Consider the following 21,824-nt stretch of genomic DNA (forward strand, 5'->3'; position numbering starts at 1 on the left):
TTCATGAGACTTATAACTAAGACATTAATATACTTGTGATGCGACTTCTTGTCCTTAAGTCTAACTTCTTTCTATCTCACGACAGAAGATTCCAACATACAGTATGTCAACATTTTCCCTTCTTATCTCATGTAGAAGAGCAGGGTGTTGCATCATACTTCATTGCTGCTACACCACACCATAATGGATGAAAGTGAATCGAACTGTTTCGGGACTCACAAGTTGCCCTGTTCATGACACACCAAAAATGCAAAATCTGCTGGAGATATAGCAGCAATTTTTGGTCATGACTTGTGAGTACCATACCTTACCTTACCAGACTTGTGAGTACCAACCTTAACCTTGTTTGTCATCATTTCTCAGCTTGTAGACATCCCAAATGGAGAGTTGGACAACTTCAAGTGGACCTAAACACTTGACCTAATTGTGACATAACTCCACAGAGGAGAAGAAATAGTCAAACCATAGTAACTAAACTTATACCACAAATCACAAGCTTAATGAAAAACTTTAGGCAAAAGTGAGTACCTTTCCTAAAGGAATTTTCATCGCAGGTTGGCCTCATTGTGTCTATCATTTTGATCATCTTTGGGCTTTACCATATTACATCAGTTTATCCAGGTTTCACAAGTAAGAACTCAAATGGAAATTTTGCAGTATAAAGTTTCTAAAACTTAAAGGGGTTGTCCACTACTTTTACGTTGATGGCATATCCTTAGGATAGGTCATCAATGTCTGATTGCCTTAGGTCCGAGACTCAGGACCTCGCCAACCAGCTGTTTTTTTGCGCCGGCGTTGGCAGCAGACAGCCGGAAATGCTCAGTTCCAGAGCTGCCTCGTCAACTGATAGTGGCCGTGACCGGGTACTGTACATCCACCTCCCATTCAGATGAATAGGAGATGGATGTGCAGTTCCCAACCATGTCCACTATCAGAAGATGGGGCAGCGCCAGAAGTAAGCATTTCCGGCCACAGGCTGGCACTGAAAAAAGCTGATCGGCAGAGATGACATTGATCATTGTAAAAGTAGTGGTCAACTTCTTTAATGTTTTCTCTTTTGAAGAATGTTTTTTTTCTTCCAGTGATATCGTCAAATTTCATTAGTGGATTTTGTACTTATACTTTAATAATTATACACACGACAATTGATTGTTTTTCATGTGTTTACCATTATATTTAATTTTTTATTACCATACAAGGCCTTATTGAAAGAAGTGGCTCAAACTTGGCAAAGGCTCAAGAGTTTATAGTTGGCCTGTTGTTGGGAATGGTAAAAAAAAAACATCCTTTTTTTGGGGGGGGGCATAACTTGGAGTACTGTCTTGTTTCGAAATGTGAAACGTGCAATAGCTTCAGTGAAACCATCGTTTTCCTATTGTACATGTGAGTAACTTAAAGGGATTGTATCATAAAGCAACTCTTTAAACAGGTATATGGATGACATACAGTTTGGTCAATTGCTCCGGACGTCCATACACCCACAATTACATCAGAAAAGAAATACATTTTATAAGAGCTGTTACTATTCTTGTGGACTCCAGCCATCAGTGGGTTATCAGGGCAGTCATTTTTCTTAATGGTGCCATGTAATACTACATTACTGCTGCAAAGGACCTGACTGTGGCTTCCCCCATCAAAATTAGTTGTGCCAAGGTTAAAGGGATTGTCCACTACTAGCAAAACCTCTTCTGATTCAATACATTTCCCCATGTAAAATAAAAAAGCCTATGCTCACCTTCATAGCCATTTATGGTCCCAGTGGTTTCGGGACTCAAGTGACGTTCTGACATCTTGCGAGCCCCACGTCCAATTAGTGCTGGCATCTGTCTCCACTTTCTTTAAACAAATTATTTAATCAACAGGAAGTGACTCTCACTTGCTGTTGATTGTCCCCATGTCCCAAGGCGGGGAGACAGAAGCTGGTGCTGATTGGACATGTGGCTCATGTCACGTGAGCCCCGGAATCATGAGCCCTGGCACCCCTAGAACCGCACCAGCCATGGAGAAGAGTGTAGGTTTTTTAATTTAACCGGAGGGAAACAAGTGTAATCAGAAGGGGTTGTCCTAGTTTTGGGCAACCTCTTTAATGGCCAGAAGTTTAGGAGAGTTAGGCTATGTACAAATCAAGTTTTTGCCGAGTTTTTTTGGATTGGATCCACTCGAAAAATCACCACAAAGATCTCTTATGAAATGTTTCAAATACTCTTTCTATTAATCTCAATGTTAATCCTCTTTACTGATCAAAAATAGAGATTGAGTATTTCTTTCTCCTTTTCTGGCTTTGAAAAACACCTGGTGAAAAAAAAATGATGTGCATGTCACTAGCAGGCCCAAAAATGAAATCTGTTCCAAATCAAGCACTGTCAAAATAAATAGTCTCCAAAGAAAGCTTCAAAGAAAAACTCTTCCAAAAAGCTTTAAAACTACTTCAGGAAAAATTAAAACTCCCCTAAAAATTGCCCAAAAATGTAATGTTCCACTTGGAAAAACTTGTCATTTTTGTATGACTCAAAAAAACTCTGTTGGCCTTAAAGACAAACTTGTTGGCGTCGGTGGACTGTTTATTTTGGCCAACAGCGGAGAGGTGAAGTCCCAGAGGTGGGAGTTATTCCATACACTGGATTTACTATTAATGCTTGAGATCGAAAAAACTCATTTAAATGCAAGTAGACACCAGAACTTTAAGAGAAACATTAAACAGTCCAGATCTTAACAAGAGATCAAAGAATTTCAGCCAAAAAAGTCAATTTTTAACTATTCAGTATATCTTCTGTTGGATTTCGTCATAATCATCCAAATATCTACTTGCTCCCTTTCAATGAGAATGTGCATGGCTTACTTTCAAGGAATAACAATTAATCCAAAATACCCCTAAGTATAAAGAATCTCTCCATTTCCTAACATGGATGTAAACATAGCTCATGTTGACATTGCGGCCATCATCTAATGAACTATCACAATTTATGTGGCCTCATAAAATAATCATTGTCTTAGCACATCTTCTTGCGTAAACAGGGGACGAGACAAGAAGCAAACTTTACGAGAACTTAACAATCGTCTTACTTTTAGTACCGTGCTGTAGCCCATGTACTTTTGACATAAAGAAAATGGTTATTACATGTGTTGGTGATAACTTTTAGTAAATAAAATTGGACTTATTTCAGCCTACAATCTTAACTCCTTTGGATCTCAATATACAGTTTTCTGCCTGGGTTCGTCCTAGAATTGGTCTGTGTGTGTATTCAGGGTGCTGCCGCCTTGACTGCTCAGTAGATGCTTTCTCCCCTTTCCACACTGCAGAGATCATTGTACAACCCCTTCTCTGCTGATCTCTCTAAACCTGAGAGTACTGACAGATTGACAGAAAAAAGAAAGCCGTAAGAGCCAAAAGCAAAAACTTTGAAGGATTTGTAGTATTTTTGCAGCTCATTCAGCTAGATAAATGGCCTATAGATGCTCTTCAGCAAGATAATAGTAGAAATATTTTTAATGAACGCTAGAGATGGAAAAATTGATTCGCAGGACGCCATCAACCAGGTCAATACTCCGTGGGTGGGAGACTTACACATTGATATTCCCAGTATCTCTGATTAACCGGAGTGGTGCAACACAGCTGGATAATCAAAAGAGGAGCCAAGAATGCCATTAGGTAAGGAAATTGGCAGGTCTCTCATCCATTGGTCATGGAGTACATCAATGGACAATGTACCAGATTTCTGCATATGAATTCTCCCATCTCTAGTGAAGACCATGTAGAAAGTTGGTTAAAGAGGTTAGCAACAACTTTTTATTGATGGCCTATTGAATGTCATCTGATCAGTGGGGGTGCAACACCTGGTACCCCTACCTTTAATCTGCAATGGTAGCCAGAAGTTTTTGGATGCTGTTGGTCCAGGGGTGGATCTGTAGGACCCACCCGGGACCACTAAAGTTTTGACGGAGCAACCGTGTGTTACGGGGGGCTGTCTGATAATAAAACCTAAAGGAATATCAGACAGTCAGGGTCCCCCATGCAAAGACTCTGCTGCAGACTATGGCAGAGTGCAATACCTCTGTTAAACTCACAGAGGAATATAATTAGTAAATAAGGCAATTCCTCCCTTAATTGCAGGGTGTGTGGAATGGTCTCTGTTAATGATCACAGAGACAAAAGCAGTGAGTGTGAAATGGCACCTACCTAGGTCCGTTCCTCTAGTGGTGGCAGGAGACGGACAGCAGCGTAAGCCGCACAAAGCTCCTACCTGCGTTCGCTCCACTAGTGTGCGAGGACACGAACCACTAGCTATGGCACCTGCCTAGGTCCGCACTTCTAGTGGTGCAAAAGAGACGTACAGCAGCGTAAGCCGCACAAAGCTCCTACCTCTGTTCGCTCCCCTAGTGTGCGAGGATACGAACAACTGCCAGACGCAGTATAAGGAACGTTACCCTAGCGGCAACGTCCACCTACGAGTAGAATCACAAGGCCCAGCCGGACCATGTGCCTCAGGCACCTGCCTATGTCCGCTCAACTAAGAGGTAAGGATACGGACTGCAGCTGAAGCTGTAAGGTATAAGAACGCTACCCTGCCGGTAGTGCTCACCTAACATAGACAGAGAGATGCCTAGAGGGACGTGCACAGGGCGTCTACCCTCATGCATGAACCAAGAGGACTGAGCGCCGGGCGGCGTGCGTCAGGGTCTTATATAGACTCTGTGCCTCATCCAAGATGGAGGACACCATAGCCAATCCGCTGCCAGAATGATGTCACGCTGGCCTATCACCGAGCAAAGCGTCACAAGCACATGACCAGCGACCAATCGGCATGGAAGGTGTCAGAGACATGTGACCACGTGTCACAAGCACATGACCAGAGGCCAATCAGCTTAGAAAGTGTCAGAGACATGTGACCTCGTGTCAGCGATGATGTCACCCGCACATGTGCAATGGCTCCAAGATAGGACTTAGGCGGCCTTTGCACATTGCGACATCGGTAACAATGTGTTACCGATGCTGCAGCGATAGTCCCGCCCCCGTCGCACGTGCAATATCTAGTGAAAGCTGCCGTAGCGATTATTATCACTACGGAAGCTTTACACGCACATACCTGCCGTGCAATGTCCCTCTGGCCGGCGACCCGCCTCCTTCCTTAGGGGGCGGGTCGTGCGGCATCACAGTGACGTCACACGGCAGGCGGCCAATTGAAGCGGAGGGGCGGAGATGAGCAGGATGTAAACATCCTGCCCACCTTCGTCCTTCTCATTGCAGCCGGCGGCAGGTAAGGTGAAGTTCCTCGCTCCTGCGGCTTCACACACAGCGATCTGTGCTGCCGCAGGAGCAAGGAACAACATCGTACCTGTCGCTGCACCGGAATTATGGAAATGTCGGAGGCTGCAGCGATGATACGATAACGACGCTTTTGCGCTCGTTCATCGTATCAAAAAGGTTTTACACGTTGCGATATCGACTGCGATGCCGGATGTGCGTCACTTTCGATTTGACCCCATCGACATCGCACCTGCAATATCGCAACGTGCAAAGCCGCCCTTAGTCTCCAGCGCTTGCACATGTGCAGTAGCAAGAAATCCGGACATAGTCTCCAGAGCCACAGCAACCGTAACAGTACCTCCCCCTCAAGGGCCCCCCTCCCGGCGACGCAGGTAATCGGCAACTAAGTCGGGAGCATGGACAGCCTCCTCAGGCTCCCAAGAGCGATGTTCCGGGCCATAGCCCTCCCAATCTATCAAGAAAAACCTGCGCCCTCTAACCATCTTAGAACCAACTATGGCTCGTACCTCATGGCTAGAGCGAGAGGAATCAGAGGCAGGAGAGTGCACTTCACGAGCGTGAGGTAAAATAGCCGGCTTTAGCAGTGAAACATGGAATTTGTCATGGATCCTAAGATGGACGGGTAACTTCAATTGGTAGACTACAGGATTTACCTGTCGAAGAACCTCATAAGGACCCAGGAAGCGAGCAGCAAATTTGACAGAGCTCACTCTAAGTTTCACGTGTTTTGCAGAGAGCCACACAAAGTCCCCCGGAGAAAAGACAGGAGCCGGGCGACGAAACCGATCGGACACCGTCTTCATACGGTCCTTAGCTGCTTGGATCGACTCTTGAGTCCGATCCTAAACCTCTCTGGCATTAGTTGCCCAGTCAGCCACAAGAGGAGGAGGTGCAGCAGCGGGAAACGGTACCGGTACCCTAGGGTGTTGCCCATTATTGAGTACGAACGGTGTCTGCCCAGTGGCCTCAGCCAGCGAATTGTTAAGGGCAAATTCGGCCCAGGGTAGGAGGGAGGACCAGTTATCGTGGTTCTCAGCAACAAAGTGTCGAAGGTATATAATCATGGATTGATTGGTACGCTCAACCAAACCATTGGTCTCCGGATGGTATGCCGAAGAGAGATTCAACTCAATTTGCAGAAGGCTACAAAGATCTCGCCAGAAACGGGAAGCAAATTGTGGGCCTCTATCACAAATGATACGATCTGGCATCCCGTGAAGCCTAAAGACATGCTTGAGGAATAGTTTGGCTAGTACCCTGGAAGATGGGATTGTCGATAACGGTACGAGATGAACCATCCGGGAGAAATGGTCCGTAATGACCCACACAAATCTATGTCCCTGTGAACACGGAAGATCACCCACAAAGTCCATGCCTACCACCTCCCATGGTCTATCTGGCACTGGTAAAGGATGCAAGAGCCCAGCCGGTCTCTGCCGTAACGGACGGTTGCGAGCACACGAGTAGCAGGAACCGACATATCTCTTGACGTGGCTGGCTAAGTGTGGCCACCAATACCACCTCTCGAGTAACTCTCGTGTCCGTCTAATACCAAAATGCCCACCCACCTTTGAGGTGTGGGCCCACGACAGTATATCATTCTGTCGATCCGGCGGAACAAAGGTCTTGCCCGGTGGGATTTGGTCTAACGTCACAGGGGAGAGCGTATGAAAAACCCTGGAGGGAAGGATAAGACGAGGTTCGTCAATCTCTTCCTGGGTAGAAACCATAGAGCGAGACAGGGCGTCTGCCTTGTTATTCTTACTCCCAGACAGATAGTTGATGGAGAAGTGAAAGCGGGAGAAAAACAAGGACCAGCGGGCTTGGCAAGGATTCAGACGCTGAGCGGTTTGTAAGTACGTCAGATTCTTATGGTCTGTATAGACCTGGAAAGGATGTTTCGCTCCTTCCAGCAAGTGATGCCACTCCTCCAAGGCTAATCTCAGGGCGAGCAGTTCCCTATCCCCAATGGTATAGTTTCTCTCTGCCGGTGAAAAGGTTTTAGCAAAGAAAAAACACGGCCTTTTTCTACCTGCACCGTTCTTTTGATACAAGACCGCACCAGCACCCACTGAAGAAGCATCAACCTCCAAGAGGAAAGGCTTATTCTCATCGGGTCTTTGAAGAACGGGAGCAGTTGAAAAGTGTCTTTTTACTGCCTCAAAAGCCTGGGATGTCTCAGTAGACCAGACGTTTGGATTAGCACCTTTCTTAGTCAAGGCCACCAAAGGGGCCTCCAAAGTAGAGAAATGGGGTATGAACTGCCTGTAATAATTGATGAATCCTAGGAAGCGTTGCACCGCCTTCAAGGAATGAGGTTCGGACCATTCCAGGACAGCAGAGAGCTTCGCAGGATCCATAGCCAGACCCTCTTGTGAGATAATGTAACCCAAAAAAGGCAAGGATGACTGCTCGAATACACATTTTTCGAGTTTAGCAAACAATGAGTGCTCCCTTAAACGGGAAAGGACACGAACGACATCCTGACGATGAGTCTCCAGATCAGGAGAAAAAATCAGGATGTCGTCCAGATACACCACGACGGAGGATAACAGTAAATCCCTGAACACATCGTTTACGAAGTCCTGAAATACTGCAGGTGCATTACATAAACCAAAAGGCATGACGAGGTATTGATAGTGACCATCTCGGGTGTTAAAAGCGGTCTTCCATTCGTCACCCTCTCGAATTCGTACCAAGTTATACGCACCCCGCAGATCCAACTTCGTAAAAACCTGAGCTCCCCTCAGTCTGTCAAAGAGCTCCGAAATTAAAGGTAACAGGTATTTGTTCTTTATTGTGATTGCGTTGAGACCCCTGTAATCTATGCAGGGACGCAAATCACCCTCTTTCTTCCGAACAAAGAAAAACCCAGCTCCCGTGGGAGAGACAGACTTCCGAATGAACCCCTTCTCTAAACTCTCTCTTATATAGGTCGACATGGCCTCCGACTCAGGTATCGACAGGGGGTAAACCCTGTCCTTAGGTGGAACCGAACCTGGGATAAGGTCTATGGCACAGTCATACGGCCTATGGGGTGGAAGAACCTCAGCACCCTGTTTGGAGAACACGTCAGCGAAATCCAAATAGGGTGTAGGTATGGGAGAGAGATCAGTTGATGCAACCGCCACGACCTTAGGTGGTAAGGGAAGACATCGGGACTGACATTTCGAACCCCAACTAATAATGCTGTCGGACTCCCAGTCAATTAGAGGAGCATGGGTCCGAAGCCATGGGAGACCCAGAAGAACGTCGTCTATACCCTCAGGCAAAACAAGAAATCTCCTCTATGTGACCCAGAGACAGGGAAAGGCGCAAGGGAACTGTCCTCAATGTAATGGAGTCAGACAACATAGTCCCATTAACAACACGGACAGGAATAAGGCACCTCTAACATGATAGAGGGAATATTGTGTCTCTTTACAAATCCTGAGGACACAAAAGTCCCGTCAGCTCCGGAATCCACAAAAGCCATAATAGGCCATGTATTCTCAGAGAATGAGAGCTGACCTGGGATACTACACTTAGGGGCACTTTGCACACTGCGACATCGCAGGTGCGATGTCGGTGGGGTCAAATTGAAAATGACGCACTTCCGGCATCGCATGCGACATCGCAGTGTGTAAAGGCTGGATGATACGATTAACGAGCGCAAAAGCGTCGTAATCGTATCATCGGTGCAGCGTCGGCGTAATCCATGATTACGCTGACGCGACGGTCCGATGTTGTTCCTCGCTCCTGCGGCTGCACACATCGCTGTGTGTGAAGTCGCAGGAGCGAGGAACGTCTCCTACCGGCCTCACTGCGGCTTCCGTAGGATATGCGGAAGGAAGGAGGTGGGCAGGATGTTTACATCCTGCTCATCTCCGCCCCTCCGCTCTGATTGGCCGCCTGCCGTGTGACGTCGCAGTGACGCCGCACGACCCGCCCCCTTAACAAGGAGGCGGGTCGCCGGCCACAGGGACGTCGCACGGCAGGTGAGTGTGTGTGTGAAGCTGGCGTAGCGATAACTTTCGCTACGCCAGCTATCACCACATATCGCTGCTGCGACGGGGGCGGGCACTATCGCACTCGGCATCGCAGCATCGGCCTGCGATGTCGTAGTGTGCAAAGCCCGCCTTAGAGGGTGCAGAAGACGTCTCTAGTAACCCCCCTCTAATGGTTACTAGGCCTGGGAGTTTCCCTGACGGCTAGGACATTTGTTGGCATAGTGCCCAGCCTGACGACATACGTAACATATAGGAGGACCAGACTTGCGTAGTCTGGAGGATGTATGACCTAACTCCATAGGAGTGGGAGATGTTTCAGATGCTGAGGAAGATAGTAGTGGACCCTCAACAACTGGAATAGCCCGATGCTTAGGGCGTGAGGAAGAGACCTCGAGTCTACGTTCCCTATGGCGTACGTCGATCCTCGTTGCTACTGTGATCAAGTCCTCCAGAGAAGCAGGGACCTCACGAGTAGCAAGACCATCCTTGACATAGCCTGCCAACCCTCTCCAGAAGATAGGAATCAACACCTTCTCTGGCCAATCTAGTTCTGCCACCAGAGTTCTAAAAGCAATGGCATAAGAACTAGTGGATAACGAACCCTGAGATAGATCTAACAGTCTCAGGGCCGCATCATGGGTAACCTGCGGACCTATGAATACCGCCTTAAGAGCATCAAGAAAGTCTTGATGTCTCAGAGTAACCACATCAGAGCGCTCCCAGAGGGGAGTCGCCCATTCTAAGGCTTTGTCCTGAAGTAAGGAGATAATAAAGCCTACTCTGGACCTCTTCGTAGAGAAGCGAGAAGAGTTGACCTCTAGGTGTATCTGACACTGACTAATGAAACCACGACATGATCTGGCATCGCCAGAATATCTGTTTGGCAGAGCAAGTCGAGGATCATGTGCAGATGTCACCATGGTCCGAGGTTTATCCTCTATACTCTTGAGCAGCGACTCAAGTACTTGTATGTAACGGTGTAACTGCTGATATTCTGCCATAACTGCCAGACCCTTGGCTCAGTCCTAATATTACGGGGGGCTGTCTGATAATAAAACCTAAAGGAATATCAGACAGTCAGGGACCTATGAATACCGCCTTAAGAGCATCAAGAAAGTCTTGATGTCTCAGAGTAACCACATCAGAGCGCTCCCAGAGGGGAGTCGCCCATTCTAAGGCTTTGTCCTGAAGTAAGGAGATAATAAAGCCTACTCTGGACCTCTTCGTAGAGAAGCGAGAAGAGTTGACCTCTAGGTGTATCTGACACTGACTAATGAAACCACGACATGATCTGGCATCGCCAGAATATCTGTTTGGCAGAGCAAGTCGAGGATCATGTGCAGATGTCACCATGGTCCGAGGTTTATCCTCTATACTCTTGAGCAGCGACTCAAGTACTTGTATGTAACGGTGTAACTGCTGATATTCTGCCATAACTGCCAGACCCTTGGCTCAGTCCTAATATTACGGGGGGCTGTCTGATAATAAAACCTAAAGGAATATCAGACAGTCAGGGTCCCCCGTGCAAAGACTCTGCTGCAGACTATGGCAGAGTGCAATACCTCTGTTAAACTCACAGAGGAATATAATTAGTAAATAGGGCAATTCCTCCCTTACTTGGAGGGTGTGTGGAATGGTCTATGTTAATGATCACAGAGACAAAAGCAGTGAGTGTGAAATGGCACCTACCTAGGTCCGTTCCTCTAGTGGTGCCAGGAGACGGACAGCAGCGTAAGCCGCACAAAGCTCCTACCTGCGTTCGCTCCACTAGTGTGCGAGGACACGAACCACTAGTTTTTGGCACCTGCCTAGGTCCGCTCTTCTAGTGGTGTAAAAGAGACGGACAGCAGCGTAAGCCGCACAAAGCTCCTACCTGCGTTCGCTCCACTAGTGTGCGAGGACACGAACCACTAGATATGGCACCTGCCTAGGTCCGCTCTTCTAGTGGTGCAAAAGAGACAGACAGCAGCATAAGCCGCACAAAGCTCCTACCTCTGTTCGCTCCCCTAGTGTGCGAGGATATGAACAACTGCCAGACGCAGTATAAGGAACGTTACCCTAGCGGCAACGTCCACCTACGAGTAGAATCACAAGGCCCAGCCGGACCATGTGCCTCAGGCACCTGCCTATGTCCGCTCCACTAAGAGGTAAGGATACGGACTGCAACCGAAGCTGTAAGGTATAAGAACGCTACCCTGCCGGTAGCGCTCACCTAACATAGACAGAGAGATGCCTAGAGGGACGTGCACAGGGCGTCTACCCCCATGCAAGAACCAAGAGGACTGAGCGCCGGGCGGCGTGCGTCAGGGTCTTATATAGACTCTGTGCCTCATCCAAGATGGAGGACACCATAGCCAATCCGCTGCCAGAATGACAGCAATGACGTCACGCTGGCCTATCACCGAGCAAAGCGTCACAAGCACATCACCAGCGACCAATCGGCATGGAAGGTGTCAGAGACATGTGACCATGTGTCACAAGCACATGGCCAGAGGCCAATCAGCTTAGAAGGTGTCAGAGACATGTGACCTCGTGTCAGCGATGATGTCACCCGCACATGTGCAATGGCTCCAAGATAGGACTTAGTCTCCAGCGCTTGTACATGTGCAGTAGCAAGAAATCCAGACATAGTCTCCAGAACCACAGCAACCGTAACACCGTGTCATGGCAGTATCTGAGAACTTCCTGCCGGGTTGATAATGGCTGATCGGTGGGGATGCCACTCCCACCCAACAGATATTGGAAGCTACTACCGGTGGCAATGGCAGGCAGAAGTTCTTAGATGCTGTTGGAACACAACAGCTCCAGCGGTGGATCTGTAGAACCCACCTGGGTCCATTAAAGTTTTGATGCAGCTGAAGTGTATGGGCAGCATCTGTGCACTTCAGGCTGTGGCTGATAATGGCTGATCGGTGGATATGCCACTCCCAACGATCAAATATTCTAAGCTGCTACCAGTGGCAATACCAGCCAGACGTTCTGGGATGCAGTTACACACAACACAACAGCTCCAGGGGTGGATCTATAGGGCTCACCCGGGACCACTAAAGTTTTGATGGAGCTGTAGTGTTCTAGCATCATCTGAGAACTTCCTGACAGGTTAATAATGACTGATCGTGGGGTTACGATTGCAACACAACAGCTCCAAGGGTGGATCTATAAGACCCACCCGGGACCACTAAAGTTTTGATGGAGCTGATGTGTTCCACAAGCACCTGAGAACTTCTGGCCAGGCTTGATAATGGCTAATCATTGGGGTGCCACCCCCACGATCATATATTGTAAACTGCTACCAATGACAATAGCAGCCAGAAGTTCTGGGATGCGGTTGGAACACAACAGCTCCATGGGTGGATCCATAGAACCCATCTGTGACCATTAAATTTTGATGGAGCTGTTGTGTTCCAGCAGCATCTGAGAACTTCCCTCCAGTGCTATTAATGGCTGATTGTTGAATTGCCACTCTTACTGGTCAGATATTGTAAGCTGCTACTGTTGGCAATAGCATCCAGAACTTCTAGGATGCGGTTGGAACACAACAAAGAAGCATCTGAGAACTTCCAGCTGGGGATGATAGTGGCTGATCATTGTGGTGCCCTCCCACCAATCAGATAAAGTAAGTGGCTACCTATAACAATAGCAGAAAGAAGTTCTGGTATGCGGTTGGAACACAACAGCTCCATGGGTAGATCCGTAGGACCCACCTGGGACCATTACGTTTTCGATGGAGCTGCTGTGTTCCGCAAGCATCTGAGAACTTTCTGCCGGGGTTGATAGTGGCTGATCATTGAGGTACCACCCCCACCGATCAGATATTGATGACCATTAATAAATAAATAGTGGCCAACCTCTAACTTTGCATTTAGGAAGCAAATGAACACTAAAAAAGTTGTGTGCAAAGTTGAACATATCCTTAAAGTTTCCTTGTCTCAGTAGGGTAAATTATCCAATGGGTTGGTCCCTCCTTCCATCTATACAGAACATGTCCATGTCCTCTAAAACTACATGGTAATTCTTTTTCATGTCAATTCATGCGTTTGACATATCATCAAAAACACCTAAGAGGTTACCAAAGATTTGTAATAAGCTCTTATTGGAGCTGTCTTCTGTTGGACCCTTGGTACCATGTTGTATTAGTGGCTTAGAGCTTTTTCCACCGGAGGAACCTCAGTGTGTCCGAATGCTGGATGGATGTGGCAGGTGCAGTGAACTAAATCCTTGTAACTGATTACTTTTTCATACCAGGTATACCATGAACTATGAGGTTCCTATTTGATAGTCTACCCTCTTTCCATGATATCCACATTCACAGAACCCACCGATATTCCCAAGTCACTAAGACAATAATAACAGAATACAAATAGAGAACACACAAAAAAAGCATAAATGTAGTTATATTGCAACAGTCAAGAGACAAATTTGTGGTTTCACAGTCAAAGCAATGAATATTTAATGGTGAATTCTTCTGCTCAATAAATAGGCCTCCAAATGGTGTCTATAAGACGAATGTCTTGTAATAAGCTGTCTTGGCTGCTAATCGATGTGCAGAGATGGATCTTACATGGGTGATTGCACATTCTTATAGTCCCCTGAATATCCAACACATATGACTTTCCACATTGCTTTATGGCCACACAGTTGCACGGAGACAGTAAATCCATGGAAAAACCATCACAACTAATGAAGGTCATGGTAAATTATGATTGCACTGAAGTTGATAAAAAATTAAGCTGAGCCTTTTTGCTCGTGATCTGTATGACAAAAAAAAAAGGATTTTGAGGTCTGAGGTTACACACCTGACAATACGTTAGATCCTATTACATTTAGATCAGTTTCCTTTCTTTTTAGGATCAATAGAGGTTTTCCGTTTCCAGGAGTGTGTATTACATTACCCCGGGGCTGCGCTGTGACCTGACTTGACTTATCAACCATCCTTCTTACTTTAAGAAATAGGTTGTGTACAAAGGGAGTTATTTCCTAAGTCTGATCCTATGCTTCCCACCCAATTAAAAAAGTATTGTAGTATAAATGGTGGGAGAGCATATTGGAGAGTATTCAGGCCATTGTTCCAATATATCATGGATCGGACATCAACAAATCACTATGGACTGAACAGGATATATAGTTACAGGGCCCTGTGAAGGAACTCGACCCTACACTTTTGTATTCGGGTCTAAGAAGGTGCACAGACACCGAACACATCACTTGTGTACATACTCCCATCCAGTGGCGTAACTAGAGCTTGATGGGCCCTGGTGCAAAATTTGGACCGGGCCCCCCTTCCACGTACACCGACACTAAAGGCCGCTTTACACGCAACGACATCGCTAACGCAATGTGGTTGGGGTCACGGAATTTGTGACGCACATCCGTTCTCGTTAGCGACATCGTTGCATGTGATACATACGAGCAACCGCTAACAATGAAAAATACTCAACTTATCGTTGATCGTTGACATGCTGTTCCCAAATATCGTTGCTGTTGCAGGACGCAAGTTGTTCGTCATTCCTGCGGCAGCACACATCGCTATGTGTGACACCGCAGGAACGAGGAACCACATCGTACCTGCGGCCACCCGCAATGAGGAAGGAAGGAGGTGGGCGGGATGTTCGTCCCGCTCATCTCCGCCCCCTCCGCTTCTATTGGGCGGCCGCTTAGTGACACGTCGCTGTGACGCCGAAAGAACCGCCCCCTTAGAAAGAAGGCGGTTTGCCGGTCACAGCGACGTCACTAGGCAGGTAAGTAGTGGGACGGGTCCTAGCGATGTTGTGCGCCACGGGCAGCGATTTGCCCGTAACGCACAACCAACGGAACGCACGCTAGCGATCTCGCTAGTGAGATCGCAGCATGTAAAGTGGCCTTTAGGGTACAGGATAATGACAATGACACTCGGAGTACAGGATAATGATGCTGACTCTTAGCTCTAACCCTCAGCACCCAGGTTTCCCATGATCTGAAATCCCTCTATCAGCACACAGCTTTCCTATGTTTGATATCCATCTTGTCCTCGGCACCCAGCTTTCCCATGCTCTGCTATACATCATTCCCTCAGCACCCAGCTTTCCCATATCAGAGCATGGGAAAGCTGGGTGCTGAGAGATGTACAGCAGAGCATGGGAAAGCTGGGTGCTGAGGGAAAGAGCCTTTATCCCTCAGCACAAAACATTCCCATCCCATGCTTGTATCTTTGTCCCCCCTCGTATATAGTTCTCCACATACTACAATGGCCCCCACATAGCCTTCCATATAGTATAAAGGGTCCCGCATAACCCTTCATATATTAGAATGCACCTCCATAGTCCTCCATGTATTATAATGCATTTCCCATAGTCCTCCATGTATTATAATGCATTTCCCATAGTCCTCCATGTATTATAATTCACCTCATAATTCTCCATATATTATACTGCACCACAGTCCTCCATCCAAGACTGACTGATGATGCATAGAGCGGCGCCGGCCACTCTATGCAATATCAAAGCAGAGCGCGGTTACGGGAGCGCGGTGACGGGCCCTGGTGTCAGTGTCGGCGACCGGGTCATATAGCGGCCGCCACGCCGCGTGGTCTGCGGCAGAACAGCGCAGCTCCTCTCTCACAGAAAGGAGCTGGCTGCTGATCTGCCGGGAGGCTGCGGGCCCCTAATGGGCCCCTAACCGCCCAGGCCTGGTTGCAACGGCGACCGCGGTAATTACGCCCCTGCTCCCATCTCAGATATTTACGATACTGTATATCCAATGGGTAGACCATTAAAGGGAACCTGTCCCCAGATTTGGTGACTATAAGCTGCTGCCACCACCACTGAGCTCTTATACACAGCATTCCAGTAGAGTACAGTACATTATATACAGTAGCCCAGGCCACATTGTATAACGTAAAAAAACACTTTTACAATACTCACCTAAGGGGTGGTCTGGTCCAATGGGTGTCGCTGCTCTCCAGTCCGACACCTCCTTTTTGTGGCGATCACTATCCTCCTTCTTCTGAGGCCCGTGTGCATGACACGTCTTATGTCATGCACACTAGCCAACATTGAGGTCCTGCGCAGGTGCACTTTGGTCTGCATTGCTCAGGGCAGATCAAAGTATTGTAGTTCGCATGTACGGGCGGTCTTTAATCTTTCCTTGCTCCTGCGCATTACAGTAGCGCAAGACTCCAATGCTGGCCTGTGTGGATGACGTAGACACGTCATCCAAACTGGGCTGGGTAAAAGGAAGATGGAAATCGCAGCAGAGAGGAGGCACCAGACCGCAGAGAGAAGGTGCCAGACCGGTGAGCAGTGACACCCATGCGACCAGACTGCCCCTTAGGAGAGTATTATAAAAGTGTTTTTACATTATACAGTGTGGCCTGGGCTCTTATATACAGTATCCTTGAATGCTGTATATAAGACCTCACTGGTGGTGGCTGCAGCTTATAGTCGTCAAATCTAGTGACAGGTTCCCTTTAATTTCTATTAAAGTGAACCTGACAGCTGAAACATGCTTCCCAAACCACAGGCAGAATTGATGAGACCATGGCTGTAAGACTTCAGCCATGTATGTTTGACTCAGAAATGCTGCAAAATTTCAAAGAAAATAATTTAAAAGCCACTGGGGAACAAGTCACGCTGTAGATTAAATAAGTAAGGTGGCTTCCCGGTACGGCTGAAGTCATACCTCCATGGTCTAATAGATACTGCCATGTATTAGCTGTCAGGTTCTCTTTAAATGCGGGATTCAAAGGACAGGCATGCCCTATCCAATGACTTCTGTTAGTGGAGAAGTGGCTGCGCATGCGCGGTTTTCTCCAATAACTGCTATGAGGGACTCTTCCTACATGCGTGTATAAGGGAGTGGAGAGAGAGAAGCTGATGAGAACCCACCTGTCCGATTAATCTACAGAACAACTTGGTCCCCAGTGGCTTTAAAATTATTTTCTTCTCTGAAATGTTGCAGCATTTCTGAGTCAAAGTCAAACATAGATAGCAGCCATGGTCTGATACATGCTTCCTGATCCCCAGGCAGTATGTATCAGCTGTAAGGTTCCCTTTAAATGTGGGATCCACAGTTATCCGAAGAACAGGGATCCTCCGTCCTACAAATGCTGTCAGTGAAGAAGTGTCTGCGCATGCGCGGTTTTCTTCAATAACTGCTAATAGAGATTTGCCTCTCGATACATCTGTGTATAAGGCAGCGGGGAGAGAGAGAAGACACTGCGAACCCACCTATCTGATTAGTCTAAAGGGCGCCTCAGTCCCAAGCGACTTTTGAGTTATTATCTTCTCTGAAATGCTACAGAGTTTCTGAGTCATACATACTGTACATGGCTGAAGTCATACAGCCACAGTCTGATACATGCTGCCTGGGGTTCGGGAAGTATCAGCTGCAGGTTCCCTTTAAATGTTGGATCCAGAACTATCCAAAAACAGGGATCTGATGTCGGCTATCAGTAAAGAACTGGCTGCGCATGCGCCGCTCCCTCCAATGACTTCTAGGAAAGTTCTAAAAATTATTGAGCAAGCTTGCCCCATTCTTAAGGTAGATGTTGGTTGATTATCAGTTTGACATTTATGGCCTATCCTGTGGCACGCAAAGTATAAATGGAAATTTCTGGTCCACTATGCATAACCCCAGGCGTGACTATTTACTTCTCGTTATGCCCCCTGCTGGCACCAATAGAAACCTTGTTCGGTCATGAATATTTATTGCAATAAAAAGTGAGTTTTGATTCTACCGTTGGACATTTCTCAAATATCAAAGCTACCAGAAGGCCAATCTGGGCCCGGTCTTACAAGAGGATCCTAACTATGGATGAACAAGAATATACCTCTACTTTATACCATATGATATCGGCTACGAAAATATTATTTAGACATTAAGGCTGTTTTCACACTTAACGCCAATTATATACATTAAAACAATCTTCAGACTTGAACATCAATGTCCACATAGACTTTTATTGACAATTGCATGCCAAAGGACCATGTATTTGCGGTAAGTATAGACTGTATATACTTTTTAAATATAAAAAAAACAACAAAAACACAATTTTGTACAGTGGTAGTTAATGGCAGACATGAGCAACTAACTAGGCATTCAATTGCCTATTCATATTTTCTGTACCAGGTAACCAACACCAATGGAAGGTGATAAATTTTAGAAGTTTGCCGCTTATATGCGGAGAACAACTAATTCCTCCCAAACTGAACAAATATCACAAATTCTTGAGTATAAATGAACATTTCAATAAAAAACATAATTAAGTAAAATAAAAAAATAAAAAAAATAATTAATAGAAGTATTAGTAGAAATGTTTATATGTGTAATAATTTTAGCTTTAGTTGACCCAATTTGTAATTTAATTCTCAGTCATCATCACTAATGTCATTATTATTTATACTATTACTACTTCCTATCGGTCATCGTTTGTACTAAACCGAAGATTTCACCGAAAATTTAAATTTCCAATTTAAATTTTAAATTCAAATTTAAATTCCCCCCCTTTTTCCACATGTATTAGTTGAAATGTTTATATGTGTAATAGTAATATTGGCTTTGGTTGACCCAATTTGTAATTTTACTCTCAGTCATCATCACTGATGACATTATTATTTATACTATTACTACTTCTTACCGGTCATCATTTGTACTAAACCGAAGATTTCATAGATTTCACCTAAAATTTAAATTTAAATTTTAAATTTAAATTTTAACTTTAAATTGAAATTCTGAAAGGAAAGGGTTAAACTTCTCCTTAGTCCCCCCCCTTTTCCACAATTGTTTCTACGTTAGGAATTGCATCGATTTCAAAATAATTGGGAATATTGACGGCTCCAGTGCGAAACTTTAAGTTAACCCCTTCCAGCCCTGCGTTCTTGCAATTTTCTCGTTCTTACCTGCTGATAATTCCATTCCTGGGGAGCAAAATCGCTATCCACCACTTCGAACTGGAAATTGGTATGTGGCACCTGGTGCAGAATGTACGTCCACCAAGATGCCCGGTACCCATGACTTAAGCTCATGGCTCCTTTTGCAACCAGAAATAAATAAAAAGGCAAAAAAATTAAAAAAAGCAAAAATCAGATTTTAGTCCTTAGAGGACGTTGTGTTGATGGTGTTCTGCTATTCTCAATGCTCAGTATTCATCTTGTTAGGAGCAAATCCAAGCAGCAGACATGGTGGGAACTGATGCATCTGGAGTGTAATTGCTTAAAACAGGCAGAAGCAAGAAACATAGGGGGAGGAGGCAAACATGTAGGTCTATCCCTAGCCATTGACATGATATGGAGATGGAGGAATATGGAAGGGCGTAGCAGCACCCCCCAGTGGTTTATTAACAAATCTTCTATTAATTAGTCTGTCTCTGTGGTCTTTCATACTAAGTTACAAAGGCCATTTAGGAAGACATCTGACCTCTCCCAGGGGCTGCTGAACAAAGTCTCAGCATGCGTTTTATACCGGAGATTCGGGGGCTGAATGGGACCTGGCAATATTCAGATGCACTGGGAGTCTCACTGCGGAGAATGGATTTTAGCCCCCTTAAAAAACTCATTAAAGCTCACTGCATAAAATTCTACAAAGAGCCTTCACAGATGAACAGTGCATAAAACCTAAAATATAAAAGTATATGAAAAACATTTAGAAGGAGAAAATCCTTATCGGTGTACAGCTGTAGGGAAATATAGAATAGACTCCACCATAGGGCAAAAGAAGAAAAAAAGAAATGAAAATGTTTTAGTTTTAATAAAAATTTCTTTAATGCAGTAAAGGATTCCAAAAGTGCCAGATTATTGGCTACTTGCAGAATTAATGCCCCCTTTACACGCAACAACGTATCTAACGATATTCCGTGACGCACATCCGGCATCGTTAGCGTCGTTGTTGCGTGTGACACCAACGAATGAACGTTAACGATCAAAAATACTCACCTTATCGTTGATCGTTGACACGTTGTTCATTTTAAAAAAATCGTTGATTGTTGAGGTCACAGGTTGTTCCTCGTTCCTGTGGCAGCACACATCGCTACGTGTGACACCCCGGGAACGACGAACACAGTTTACATGTGGTGGCCGGCAATGAGGAAGGAAGGAGGTGGGCGGGATGTTACGGCCGCTCATCTCCGCCCCTCCGCTTCTATTGGGCAGCCGCTTAGTGACGCCACTGTGACGTCGCACAAACCGCCCCCATAGAAAGGAGGCGGTTCGCCAGCAACAGTGACGTCGCTAGGCAGGTACATCCATGTGACGGCTCCTAACGATTTTGTGCGCCACGGGCAGTGATTTGCTCGTGACGCACAAACAATGGGGGCGGGTGGTTTCACCAGTGATATCGCTAGCATTATCGCTGCGTGTAACACCCCCTTTAGTCATTACTATTGATGATTGATGCAAGGTGAGATAGGAGCGCACCAATAGTCTAGAACGTACAAAACCAATGAAAAAGAGAGGGTGCTACCTGGTGCGGTAGAATGGAGGAGCACAACAGGGGAGAAGAAAAGCAACCGCACATGTATCAGATGCACACCAAGATGTAGAATAAAAAATTGCCTTTATTGTATACCAATATTAAAAACATTTAAAAGAACCAATTGAACAAGCCACCAGAGGTGGAGGCAAGAATACCCTGGGCAGGGAAAATCACAATAACAGTAATAGTCACATACATAAAAGCGACAATCAAAAAGAGAGTTATTGCTGTGGGGAAAAAAGTGTGCCAATATATAATACTGAATGCCTGACAATATTCAAAACAACCAGGGGTATAGGAGTGACCCTTATATGCAGTATTAAGGGGAGCGGAATTGAATATAATAATTCAAGCAACAAGGTCACAGAGGCATAAATTACATGAATGATGAAAAGATGCAATAGTCCAATATATTCATCGTAAATACATCAAAGAGAATATTAGCCTGAATAAGAGGTTCCCATATCAAGTAACCTCGTTCAGCTCCCTAGACCTGTATGTACGGGTACAGTACAAATGACCTGTGTATTGAGGAATAGTACTGACCACGAACTGCACTAAAGTCCAGTTAGGAAATACAATACCCCAAGTGGTGGGTAGAAAAGGCACAGGATGGCACAAGGGGATGCCCAGGGCAGGCAGGCTATTGATGATTGAGCACTACCATGCTCTGGTGCTCAGCACTCGTAACTAGTGATGAGTGAGTACTACCATGCTTGGTACACGTAAATAGTGATGAGTGAGCACTACCATGCTCGGGTGCTCGGTACTAGTAACTAGTGATGGGCAGAAACTACCAAGCTTGGGTGTTCAGTACTCGTAACTAATGATGAGTGAGCACTACCATGCTCGGGTGCTCAGTACTCGTAACTAGTGATTAGTGGGCACTACCATGCTCGGGTGCTCAGTACTCGTAACTAGTGATGAGTGGGCACTACCATGCTCGGGTGCTCAGTACTGGTAACTAGTGATGAGTGGGCACTACCATGCTCGGGTGCTCAGTACTCGTAACTAGTGATGAGTGGGCACTACCATGCTCGGGTGCTCAGTACTCGTAACTAGTGATGAGCAGGCACTACCATGCTCGTGTGCTCAGTACTCGTAACTAGTGATGAGCGGGCACT

The 21,824-nt window shown here is 46.0% G+C and overlaps 1 protein-coding gene across 2 annotated transcripts in view; it reads right to left on the reverse strand.

Annotated features, from left to right (window-relative positions):
* The window catches only part of TTYH1 (tweety family member 1), a 234,771-nt gene extending 215,310 nt beyond the window's left edge, over positions 1 to 19,461 (reverse strand). The window contains exon 1 of one of the 2 annotated variants that reach the window (XM_075328743.1): positions 19,131 to 19,461. In XM_075328743.1, the coding sequence (XP_075184858.1) occupies positions 19,131 to 19,256 (126 nt within the window). In that variant the 5' untranslated portion in view covers positions 19,257 to 19,461. The remainder of the gene's footprint in view (positions 1 to 19,130) is intronic. The other variant, XM_075328745.1, reaches the window with a different exon arrangement.
* Positions 19,462 to 21,824: the final 2,363 nt, after the last annotated feature.

The sequence above is a fragment of the Anomaloglossus baeobatrachus genome, chromosome 11 (genome assembly GCF_048569485.1).
Source record: "Anomaloglossus baeobatrachus isolate aAnoBae1 chromosome 11, aAnoBae1.hap1, whole genome shotgun sequence".
Lineage (NCBI taxonomy): Eukaryota > Metazoa > Chordata > Amphibia > Anura > Aromobatidae > Anomaloglossus > Anomaloglossus baeobatrachus.